The following is a 13,058-nucleotide window of genomic DNA, read 5'->3' as shown; positions in this document are numbered from 1 at the left end:
TTTGTCAGGCATGACCTCCCCTTGATGAAACCATGCTGACTTTGCCCGATTTTACCATGCACTTCCAAGTATTCTGAAATCTCATCCTTAATAATGGACTCTAAAATCTTACCAACGACCGAGGTCAGGCTAATCGGCCTGTAATTTCCCGTCTTTTGCCTCACTCCCTTCTTAAACAGGGGGGTTACATTAGCGATTTTCCAGTCCTCTGGGACCCTCCCTGACTCCAGTGATTCCTGAAAGATCACCACTGACGCCTCCACCATCTCTTCAGCTATCTCCTTCAGAACTCTGGGGTGTAATCCATCTGGTCCAGGTGATTTATCCGCCTTCAGACCTTTCAGTTTTCCTAGCACCTTTTCCTTGGTAATGGCCACCATACTCACCTCTGCCCCCCCGACTCCCTTGAACTTTGGGGATGTCACTCGTGTTTTCCACTGTGAAGACTGACGCAAAGTACCTATTCAGTTCCTCCGCCATTTCTTTGTTCCCCATTACTACTTCTCCAGCGTCATTTTCCAGCGGCCCAATGTCCACTTTTGCCTCTCTCTTACTCTTTATATATCTAAAAAAACTCTTGCAATCTTCTTTTATATTACTGGCTAGTTTACCCTCATATTTAATCTTCTCCCTCCTTATTTCTTTTTTAGTTGTCCTCTGTTGGGTACGTTATGTGAAATGAGTGTTTAATGGCTTGCCTACAATGCAAAATCTGTTCCAGTGGATTCAGTGTTAGTCTTCCGTGACCCACTCTGTCCCCGCCCTGCTACTGAAACATGGATGTCAGCTGATGATAGAATTAGACCCTGCTCTGCTATAATGCATGGCCAAACAGAGAAACAGACTATTGAGTCCATTGAGTCCTGTGCTGGAGTTTTTCTTCCTATGACACACGCTCTATAATTCTCTTGCTTGCTTCCCCTACCTTTTAATAAACCTTTCATAATGAAGTGCAATTTGCATCAAAGGTGTAATGCTGGACACTTGTCATTTCAGTTTTCCTGCTGTGGTGTAATTGGGCCTCGTGATTTTGGACAGAATTCCACTTTCCATGAACTCTTTCCCAATATGTTGCTACCTGAAGCATGTTGTAAGAAGAACAGCACAGCTCTTGTCTTTATAGACAAGAACAGATGTTTACAGGGAAATGCTGACTGCATAAACAACAAGGTAAGTGGGAAATCTACATGAAGTATTTGTTGTAAAGGGGCAATAATTCTTATCAACTGTTGGCTGGATTGTTATAAATCATTTTGGTAGCTCAGTAAGATTTCAGGATTTATATGGTGTATTTATCCCTTATAGTTTTGAGGTGTAATAATAAGGTAAGCAGTGATCCGTGGGTGTTACTGAACCAAAGCGGGAATATGGAATTGAGATACAGATCAGGCATTTATTTTATTCTTTCATTGGATATGGTGTCACTGGAAAGACTTGCATTTGCTGCCCATCCCTAATTGCCCTTGAGCTGGTGGTGAGCCAGCTTCTTGAATCGCTGCAGCCCATGCAAACATGATCTAATGGAACGATGGAACAGGCACAAGCGGCTGAATGGTCTTTTTCTGTCCCTATATCACTTCCAATGAGACTCCAAGCTGAGTCTCAGAACAGAAGGAGGCCATTTGGCCCATCCTGCACGGGCCAACCCTTTGGAAGAGATATCCAATTAAACCCACTCTTCTGCTCTTCTCCAAATATTCTGAATATTTTCTTATTCAAGTACATATCATGTTCCTTTATGAAAGTTACTATTGAGTCTACTTCAAGTGCTCTTTCAGTCAGTGCATTCCAGATTATCACAACTCAACATACACTGGAAGTGCATGTGGCATTCAAGACTCCCACCAAATTTTAGGTTATAGCAGTGTTGAGTATTTGTAGGTAAGGCATTCATTAATGTTTATTGTTTCAGGGATGTTTCTCAATGATTGCAGAGAATTTTCGGAATTATGTCCATCTGGTTGGAGCATTCAGTATAATTGTACTGTTAATTGAGGTAAGGTCACCTTTACGCAAATTAAAACTTTTGAAAAGCTGCATAAAATAAAAGGAAAGGGGAAGATTTGCTCTGTTCGTTGCTTGTAGTGAAACTGTAAGCATACTTTTTTACAAATCTTACTCCTCCAGGTACCATGCCCAAAGAGGGTGTTGGTGACCAAGGACTTCCATTGGATTGGTCCATGGTTATGCCTGGCAAAGTACTGCAGTGATTTGCCATTGCCTTCTGCAGTATGGCTGACCAGGAAACGCTCCCGCTGTTTACTACCTGCCATCAGGCGTATTTGATTTACAGGCTGATAATCAAACTGATTGGCCACATTATGAACACAACTCCTGTGGCCATCACGTCTTGAAGTGGGAATCAAACCCAGAGCTTCTGGCCCAGAGGGAGGGGTGCTACCCACTTCGCCACAAGACCTCCCACAAATGGCAACTGAGGAAATCTTCACCCGCGGTGTTCTTGTGCAACCCTATGGCATAAAAATGCTTTCCTACGGCTCTCTATACTTGTACATTTCTTACCCCACTATCTGTGAAAATGTCTAAATGCATGGCCAGAGAGTAGTGGTTTGAGCAAGGCAGTATAAATAGAGCATTGCCTGACTGGAAGCTTGTAGCTGCTTACCAGTTTGAGACTAGTAGTTAAAGTATAAATGAACCAAAAGGCAATCACTGTTCATCTGGTTTGTTTCATTGTAACCATCTTAGAACCATAGGAAAGTTACAGTGCAGAAAGAGGCCATTCAGCCCATCATGTCTAAGCCAGATTTTTTATGGGGATCTTATTGAACAAAGATTTTTTTTTAAACAAGTAATTGTACAAAGGGAAAGGAAAGTGTTGGAGAGAAATTCCTCCCAATTTTGTCTGAACAAATATGGGACTGGATTTTACATGGCCCTACTGGGCATGTTTTCGGTGGGAGGGCACCCAAAATAGGACAGGTGCCCAGCCCATCACTTTCCACCCACACCTCACCTCATCCCCATAACATGGTAGGTGGATGGGCGCTGAAATCAGCAGACTGCCCACCATGTTTATAAAAATACTTAAGCGTTAATTGGGCCTGTTAACAAGCCAATTGACCCTGATAATACACTGCCCACACCATAACAAGGTTGGCATGGGCAGGTGGGTGGGGGCGGGCAGGCTGTTTTTTTGGAAAAGTTTGGAAGAGGGAGGGAGATAAGGGCAAATACTTATCTGAGGGGGGCACACTTTGCACATCAGGGGCACTCCCCCAAAGGTGATACCCCCTCCTTCCTACTCGCTTGCTCTCCAGAACCTACCCCCCATGTCCTCCTCCCCCACCACCCTCCTTCCTAAGTTGGCCAGACCCTCCCCACCCAACAGCCCGGACTTATCTCACTCCGGAATCCATTGTGACTTCCTCTTGGGACTGGTTACAGCCCCGGCGGAGCCGATTATTGAGCTCTTGGTGCTGCCAGGACTTCTGGAACTGCCTGGCAATCCAATTGGCTGGCAGCTCCCAAGAGCGGGACTTCCTCCCCAGTGAGAGGTGCAAGTCCCACTGTCAGGCAACGTAGCATGACCACAATGCGTTAGGTTTGCCAGTTTGGCTTGCATGGAGCGAGTCAGCTTCCATCTGTCTTTCCTTCCTGTTGTGTTATTATAATGATATAATACCTTGGGCTTATTTACTGTACAAGACACAAGGCACCACTCGCTCATAAGGAATTGAATGGGTTCTTTTATTAAGACTCGGCACATGAGAACAATTATACATAGGTATAAAGCTTGGTGACATCAGAGCTGCTTGTGCGTGCTCTGCTCAAAGTGAAAGTGAAATTAAAAGTGAATCACATGACACATTTCCCTTTGAATGATGTCATGCTGATATCTGGTAAAGGCAACACTTCTGAAGGAGGTGAGCCATCCGCACCCCATCCCGAACCACTCCCCGTAAAATGCAGCCTATGGTACATATTACTTAACAGTGAGTTGAGCTTTTGGCTCTGTCTGTGCGCGATTTAATTACATTTGTAGTCAAGTAGACTGCAATTTTAAATCATCAAAAAGAAACTAGGTGCTTAACATGCTAATGAGTAAACATGGGTGCTGGCTTAGCATGTAAGATGTAAAGAGAATTTGCATTTTTAGATAAATTAAGGGATATTTGGATTTCGAAGGGATCTTAATTTGTTTACAAGTAGGCAGATAAGCAAGGCTAAGGAATGCGTTTATTTTTCCCAAAGGTTACTGATAATATATTGGCAACATTAAAGCTTTATGTTATGAGGAAGATACAGTTTCAAAGACATATGGAACAATAGGATTTAATATTAAAAAGAGAGACATGTTTATAAAGGAAAATTAAAGGTTATGTGTCAGAAGGCCATGTAAGATCTAACAAGAGTGTGTGAAGTGGCCTTAATGAAGACTCTAGCATTTGTGCATAAGTCTGCTATTTATCGAAACTGAAGCTGGAGAAAATAAATTTGGAATTCTACTGTCCAGGGTATTGTGTTAGTTTGCTGAGTTTGTTTTAAACCCTTTAGATATTGCAAGTCAATATCACAGCCTCCTACCGAGAACTGGATAAAACTTAGGTAGAACAATTTGAGTGCTAGGCACTTATCTATTCAATGCTTTGAGCTACTAATTTGGTAGTTACATATATAAATTTTTCTCCTATCTTCTCCTGAGGACACAAACTCTTGTTGCAGTTTCACAAACACAAGCCATCATCACTGAATCCCCCACTATCAACATCCTGGGGATTGCCATTGACCAGAAACTGAACTGGATTAGCCATATAAATACTGTGTCTACAAGAGCAGGTCAGAGGCTAGGAATCGTGTGCCGAGTAACCCACCTCCTGAATCCCCAAAGCCTGTCCTCTATCTACAAGGCACAAGTCAGGAATGTGATGGAATACTCCCCACTTGCCTGGATGAGTGCAGCTCCCACAACACTCAAGAAGCTTGACACCATCCAGGACAAAGCAGCCTGCTTGATTGGCACCACATCCACAAACATTCACTCCCTCCACCACCGACGCACAGTAGCAGCAGTGTGTACCATCTACAAGATGCACTGCAGGAATTCACCAAGGCTCCTTTGACAGCTTCTTCCAAACCCACAACCACTAGAAGGACAAGGGCAGCGGATAGATGGGAAAACCACCACCTAGAAGTTCACCTCCAAGTCACTTACCATCCTGACTTGGAAATATTTCACCGTTCCTTCACTGTCACTGGAAGTCCCTCCCTAACAGCATTGTGGGTGTACCCAGACCACATGGACTGCAGCGGCTCAAGAAGGCAGCTCATCACCACCTTCTCAAGAACAACTATGGATGAGCAAAAAAATGCTGGCCCAGCCAGCAAAGCCCACATTCCATGAATGAATTTTAAAAAATGCCCGCCACTGCATCTCTATTGACCTATCCTTTTAACTAATTCTCCAGTTCACTTTAGCTAACTCTGCTTCCATGCCCTCTTAAATGCCCTTACTTAAGTTTAAAATATTAGTCTTGGACCCACTCTTCTCTCCTTCAAACTAATGTAAAATTCAATTTTATGATTGCTACCTAGCGGTACCTTCACTATGAGGTCACTAATTAATCCTATCTCGTTGCATAATACCAGGTCTAGTATATCCTGCTCTCTGGTTGACGTCAGGGTGTGCTGTTCTAAGAAACTATCCCAAAAACATTTGATGAATTCCTCATCAAAGCTGCCTTTGCCCATCTGATTTTCCCTGTCTATATGCAGGTTAAAATACCCCATAATTATTGCCGTACCTTTCTGACAAGCTGCCATTATTTCTTCCTTCATACCCTGTCCTACTGTATGGTTACTGTTAGGGGGTCTGTGCGCCACTACCACAAATGACTCTTGCCTTTACCTTTTCTCATCTCAACCCAAAAGTTTCTACCCCCTGGTTTTCTGAATTTAAGACATCCCTCTCTAATATCATTAATCAACAGAGTCACCCCTCCATCTTTTCCTAACTTCCTGTCCTTCCTAAATGTCAGGTCACAATCTATGTCATCTTGCAACCATGTCTCTGTAATGGGCTATCAGATTGTATTTATTTATTTCTATTTGCGCTCGTAGTTCATTGTTTTGTTTTGAATGCTGCATACATTCAGATACAGAGCCTTTAGTTTTGCCCTTTTGTTATTTTTGTAACCTCTAGCATTATCTGCTAATTTGCTCTTAGATTTGTACTCCCTGTACTCTGTCCCTTCCTGTCATGGCCCGTTTTTCATTTCCCTCAATGATACCTTTCTCTTTTGTCTTTCCTCCACCCTTTGATTTACCACATCTTCCTAAATTTGATCCCTTGCCCCTACTATATAGTTTTAAACCCTCTCTACTTCCCTAGTGATGTGGCTAACCAGAAGACTGGTCTCAGGAAAATTCAGGTGTAGACAGGCGCAGTACTTTCCCCAGTACTGGTGCTAGTGCCCCATGAACCGGAATCCACTTCTCTGACAGCAGACTTTGAACCATGTATTCATCGCTCTAATTTTATGTACAATATTCCAATTTGCACATGACTCAGATTATTATCTTTGAGGTTCTGCTTTTTAATTTAGTGACTAGCTCCTCATACTCGCTATGCAGAACCTCTTTCCTAGTTCTGCCTATGTCGCTGGTACCTAAATGGACCACGACAACTGGATTCTCCCCCTCTTACTGCAAGTTCCTCTTCAGCCCTGAGCAGATGTCCTGAACCCAGGCACTGGGCAGGTAACACAGCCATCTGGACTCTCAATCTTTGCTGTAAGAACAGTGTCAATCCTCCTCACTATACTATCCCCTATCACCACTACATTCCTTTCTGCTCCCCCCAATGAATGGCTTCTTGTACCACAGTGCCACGGTCAGTTTGCTCATCCACCCTGCAGCCCCTGCTCTCATCCAAACAAGCTAAGAGAACCTTAAACCTATTGGATAATTTCAGAGGCTGACACTCCTGCATTCATGACCCTTGTCCCCTTATCTGCCTCATTCACAGTCACACCCTCCTGTCCCTGACCATTGAGCAAATAGAGGAGCCTATCCTAAGTGGTGTGACTGCCTCTTGGTACAAAACATCCCAGGTAACTTTGGCCCTCCCTGATCACAGTGTCTACAGCTCAGCCTCCAGCTCAATGACTCTGAGATGAAGTTCCTCGACTCAAATACTTGCTGCAGATGTGTTTGCCCTGGATCACACTGGCATCCAGGGTCTCCCACATGCTGCAGCCTTGACACATCTCCTGTCCTGCCATCCTTAATGTGTTTTGATTGATTACTTAATTATATTATTTACTTATTTATTTTCATTTTTATATACTTTATTAACTTTACCACCAGTTCATATACTATTTTAAACATTAGGACTGGAATAGACCATAACCACTTACAAGATAGTCACTAAACAGCTAGCTCCTTTCTTTGTAGTAGAGTAAGAACCAACTCCTACAGGGCGAAAAAGGTTGAAAATGCAAAAGGAAAGGAACACCTCCTTCCCCTCCTCACTGACCTCCTCCATTCACTAAACTCTCAGGTATGCACTCAGTTCCAAAGCTGCACTCATTTGCTTTAGTTGCACCAAAGAACCCTGAATTTAAACTAAACTGAACTGGAGCTAGAGAAACCAGATAACTAATTAACTACTCAGCTCTCTCAGGCTGGAAGAAAGAAAGAAATTTAGCCTACTTACACAGTGCTTTCCAATTACTGATAATTACAGATTGGACTAGATGTTGCAAGAATAAAATTAACGCTTTAAACTCCCCCACTGACCTACACCCAGGTATGCATTCAGTTCCAAAGCTGCACTTGTTTGCCTCAAGTAGCTTTTCCTGTTGGCAGTTCACCTTTGAAGGAGGGAAAGGACAAACACGTGGAGATAGCTTTTGGCTTTGGCCAATAGTGTGAAACAGGCGATGTTGGATCCGTGGATGTCTGCTCATGGATGGAAAGTACAATCGGGAGATGTGTGATGGGCAGCTGATCTGATCGTATCCATTTAGCATTAGCAAAACTGTCAGTACATATAAAAAGCCAGAATCAAATTACCCCCTGGAAAGAGAAAAATGGAAGGAAAAGCCTATGAACAAACTCAAACATAATAATCTCTGGGAAATTTAAAGTTATCAATTCATATTTAGATCTACAACTATATCTGATTGAGTTGCTGTGCTCCAGTTAGATCCCGTGATGGAAGATGCTTTTCTCCATTTCCCTTATTACTTCCTGTTATGCACCAAAAACTGTACATTCCCTTTCAGTCTGGGAAGAAATGTGTGGGAAATGTTCAATAGTGCAGAAGAGGCGGGAAGCAGAGGACATAAATTTAAGGTAATTGGCTACAGAACCAGTGGGGAAATTAGGTCATTTTTCTTCAGGGAGTTGTGATCTGAAATCCATTGCCTGAAAGGGTGATGTAACCTGATCCAGTAATAACTTTCAGAAGGGAATTGAATAAGTACTTGAAGAGAAAAAATTCAGGGCTAAGGGGAAAGGTCAGGCGAGTAGAACCAATTGAATAGCTTTTTCAAAGAGCTGGCACCTGCATGATAGGCCAAATGGCCTCCCTTCTGTATTGTATCATTCTATGATTCTATGAACTCAGACAAAACTTTGTGTTAATCTGTAGAGCATAACCTGTTTACTTTTCCTTTGCAGCTTGGTGCTATGGCTTTCACTATCTTTGTGTACCGGACTTATAACTAGCAATGACCAGTGTCAGGTGGAAGGAACAATGCCTCAGTCACTATTGAACAAAGAGAGAAAGAAACAGACAGCAGAAACATATGCTGCACAATGACTGGCGGATGTGCGTAGCCAGCAGTGGTTTACTGAGCCTGCGTTCAAATAGCACGTGAAATTGGGTTTGAAAAGGAATGAAGCAAACATTAACGAAGAAAAAGAACAATCCAAGCATTTTTATATTCTGTCCACATAATTATAATCTTTATTTTAGTCGTGTTAAGAATGTGCTACTTAACATTTTAACAGTGTTACTGCCCATTATTAAATGGCTGTGTAGTAAGGTACCAATGTAATGTTGAGCTAATTATATTACAGTGTAATAGATAAGGATTGTGATATGAATATTCTTATTTCTTCTTATTGAATATTTGTAATATCTCAGTTGTATTTTTGAACTTAAAGCTGAAAGTCTATAGTGTACATCTTTTTATAGCTGCCCTTTTAATTTATTATTCCCTTTCACTTTGCAACTTATTACCCCCCCAACCACCCTCCTCACCCCTGCTCTCTCCCTCTCCCCAAACAGATGACCAGCTCCCCAATCTTGTGCTTTTAAAGTGATTGTGAAAAAGACAAGAGTTACATGGGTCACCTTGTTCACTTCAGTTCTCAGACAACAGTACCCCCACCCTTCCTCTACCTCCCATTGGGAAATCAGCTAGGCGACTTCCTCAAGCAAACTTGCCTGCTGGGATAAGAAACTTGCCAAAAATCCTGTGCTCCATCACTCTGCAGGGCAGTGCATTATCATGGCAGTAACAAGCAGCAACAACCTTTGTATGTATGTTTCTTGCTGACACTGTGGAAACTGTGTGTTTTCCACTGACATTTATTTTTCAGTGTTAATGGAGGGTGATATTCTATTATTTAGTCGCGCACTGGTTCTTTCTGTTGTATTGGTTTGCACACACATGAAACTATAACTTTTGTGCAGAGTATATAAAAGCAGCAGCAGAGGGCAACATATTTTTTAAATACATTTTGATACTATTTATTATGCAATATTCCCAAGGCTGGAAAGCCCTCTAAATATTGAACACTTTGAAAAATATCTAAAAAAAATTCAGAACTGGGCCATAACGAGTTAAGGATTTCACTGCTCACTGTCGTCAACATCAGGAGGGGGTTTGTGAAATTTTTCTTATTATTATTTCTAGTGAAGTCATCAACGTTCTTTTAGAATTCTTACCCCAGTATTTTCTTATGACCTGCACACCAGAGCGAGGAGACTTGGGTATCTGATATCAAGATTATCAACTGGACTTTCACAAACTTACAGAACATGCTAGATGACTGTACAGTGCATTTTTTTCTCATATAGCAACTTGCCTATCACTGATTTGACCTATAATGTCTTGATTCTGACTTACTGCCCTTTTTAAATATTGACATCATCCCAGTCTATTGGAACTATTGGAGGTGTTAAGTAAATAAACCAATACACATACAATACAAACCCCAAATTTTCAAGCACATTAGAGTGAATACCATTGGGGTCAGCAGCCTGGGTTGTTTCAGAACTATTTCTACACTCACTTCCACTTTTTACATTTTAGCAACGTCTCTATGTAACAGCACTGGCTCAGCATCATCTTCAGTAGTGGAGACTAATGCAAAGCAACAATTTATAAACTCAGCCATATCTTGGGACTCAAACCAAACTGATCCTGCAGAATCCTGTAGTGGCCCTTTGCCTTGCAAGTCAGTCACGACCTTCATTTCCATTGATCTACTGGCAATTTGACAACAAATTTTGGTGCCCTCAACTGAGCCAGAATTACATCTCATTCATGTGGCAGTTGTTTACCTAGCACATATTAAAATATTTCTGCTGCAATTTGATTAGTTCTTAACATCACCATTTAGCCACTTTGACTTTGTCTTGCCCTCCTTTATTTTTATCTGTGATGTGATTATTTCTATAAAATTCTCCCACTTACCTTACTCGTGGTATAACTCCCAAAAACCACAAATTAACTTGTGGCAGTAGGATAAGGGGATATAGGTTGGAACTAGGAAAAGTCAGATTTCAGACTGCTATCTGGAAGTATTTCACAAGAAGAGTAATCAATCTATTTTGAATGAACAGTAACATAAAAGAATCAGCTCGCTCTAAGATTTAACATGCTGGTGGCTTCTGCAATGATACATAAGAGGTACCACTAGCTGAATTCATATAAATCATGTGCCTGCCTAATTTGACACATTACTTGTAAAAATTAGGTTCTTGTCTAGTATTTGGCAAAGATAGAAGCAAAATCATTCAATTCAAATACAAACATCCTGCGTGATTTATTCAAATATGTTTCTGATCAACAACTTCTTTTAATATCAGTTATTTAATTCATTAAGTTTTCATTATTGGTTTGAATGTATTTACGGGCCTGTCGTTTTTAATCAGTGGATCTGGAATCTTAAGAAAAGAATTACACAAGGAAATAACTTAAATCACCGTTTCACACTGCAATTGCAAACTATTATACTTTACTATCCAGATGCTAACTAATTTACCAGCAATTGTAAAAATAAATTACTGCTGAAATTCACTGGTTGTATTACTATTCAATAAATCTGGTGAACAGATAAAGTTTAAGTTATATTATAGTGTAATATTATTCTGCAGCCTTTGGAAGGCAAAGAAACTTCCATGAAGAAAGGGGATGGAATCAAGCCCTGAAGTAATCTGTAAAGGTTCTCTGTTCCCACAAATACAAGTTACAACATAAGAAATGGTGATTCAGCCCAATCAATCCTGTCTGCATTCACCCCCCATGAGGCCAAACAGTCCTATTCCATCCTGTTTCCACATCCTCTTAACCGTTCTTTCACAGATCCTGAATGTTGTCTGGCCTGGGGGAATATGGAGCTCTGTGAGTGCACCTAAATGTCAATTAAACTGTAATGTTACTCATGACATTTTATTTCCATTCAGCTGGTTAAAAAAAGTTCCTGGGCTTGGCTATACTGCAATTGGCATGGAGTCAAAGCCATGCTGAAATCTCTGAACTTGATTTGGGCAACTTCAAGCACAACTGCTTTGGGCAACACAAACTGTGTAGTATAATTGACCTAAAAAAGAAATGATCCCTCAGTTTATTAGTACTCGTATTTATTGAAGCTGTCCAGTGTGACTGGAATTCATGCAATAGGAATTGGATTTGGTGAAAGCAGAACTTTGTGTTTGCACTCAGAGTTATCAGAGCAGGGAAGTGACAAGGAGTGAGATTTAAGATTGGAAAAAAGAATGACACAGATAGTAATCCCACTTTATTTTAATATGAAGCAATCTTTATTTTCTATAGTGAGTTGAACAGGGTCACATTTAAGAAGTTCTCATGCCCCCGCCCACCTCGACACCCCGCCACCCCCCACCCCCCCCCCACCCGCCCCCAAATCCGTGCCTTGGTGGGAAATAATTTCACAGGTTCCAGACATCTGGCAACCAACCAAGTTTTCACTGAATCATGTGCTTTGACAGAGAACGCCAGAAGATCATTCAATATTCGGGGGAATCCTGTCCTTGCCCTGATAACCATACCATGAGTGACGGTTAAGTGCCCCATGGCAGCGTAATATCTAATGCTCTCACCAGGTCTCTGGGCCACAACGCGTCTTACCACCCCCACTTCACCACCACCACTGCCACTGGACTTTGTCCTCCATCACGGTCAGGATAGCTAAGGCTGCAGACCCACCCCTGGTTCCTTGCCTCTCCCTGAAGTTGTGGGCTCTCTTCTCCTGCAATGAGAGAAGGTAGAGAGTTAGGAATGTGGGAATTGAATTAATTGCTGAGGGCGTAGGGCAACCATTTGAGGAGGGTGACTGTGAGGAATGGGTTCAGGAGGGTAATAGGCTGAGCGCAAAAGTGAGTGTTGTCTCTTGAGATGGAGATTTCAGGAGGAGGCTGGAGAAAAAGGGATGTGTGTGACAGCAAGGTGCGTCAATCAGAGGAGTGCTGTGTAGGAGAATGCTAGGGGTGAGTGAGTGAGTCATGGCTGCCAGGTGTGAGTTCCAGGACACTCACCTTCCTGGGTCTTGTGATGTCATTAAACCTTTTCCAGCACTGGATCCAGGTCCTGGGCACTGCACGTTGGCTACTGACAGCCTCTGCAACTTGCAGCCATGCCTGTTTGGGGAGGCTGGCTCGCCATGTCCTGTCATCCTCATGGAAGAAGACTTATCTCTGTGCGCACACTGCATTAGTCATCACCTCCAGGGACAAGTCTGTTAACTGGGGAGCAGCCTTTCCATGTCTTCCCTCCATGCTGCAGGTCATTGTTCTTTTCCACTTGATTATATACAGCAATCACTGCTGTGAGTCCTAC

At 42.1% G+C, this 13,058-nt stretch overlaps 1 protein-coding gene across 2 annotated transcripts in view; it reads left to right on the top strand.

The window, feature by feature from the left end:
* LOC144683570 (tetraspanin-18B-like) overlaps positions 1 to 11,326 on the top strand; it is a 136,129-nt gene extending 124,803 nt beyond the window's left edge. For both annotated transcript variants that reach the window (XM_078546716.1, XM_078546717.1), the window contains 3 exons: positions 997 to 1,170; positions 1,913 to 1,996; positions 8,647 to 11,326. In XM_078546716.1, the coding sequence (XP_078402842.1) occupies positions 997 to 1,170; positions 1,913 to 1,996; positions 8,647 to 8,694 (306 nt within the window). In that variant the 3' untranslated portion in view covers positions 8,695 to 11,326. The remainder of the gene's footprint in view (positions 1 to 996; positions 1,171 to 1,912; positions 1,997 to 8,646) is intronic.
* The last annotated feature ends 1,732 nt before the right edge of the window (positions 11,327 to 13,058 follow it).

This window comes from Cetorhinus maximus, chromosome 8 (assembly GCF_964194155.1).
Source record: "Cetorhinus maximus chromosome 8, sCetMax3.hap1.1, whole genome shotgun sequence".
Classification (NCBI taxonomy): Eukaryota; Metazoa; Chordata; class Chondrichthyes; order Lamniformes; family Cetorhinidae; genus Cetorhinus; species Cetorhinus maximus.
This window is presented reverse-complemented; position numbering and strand designations above follow the sequence as displayed.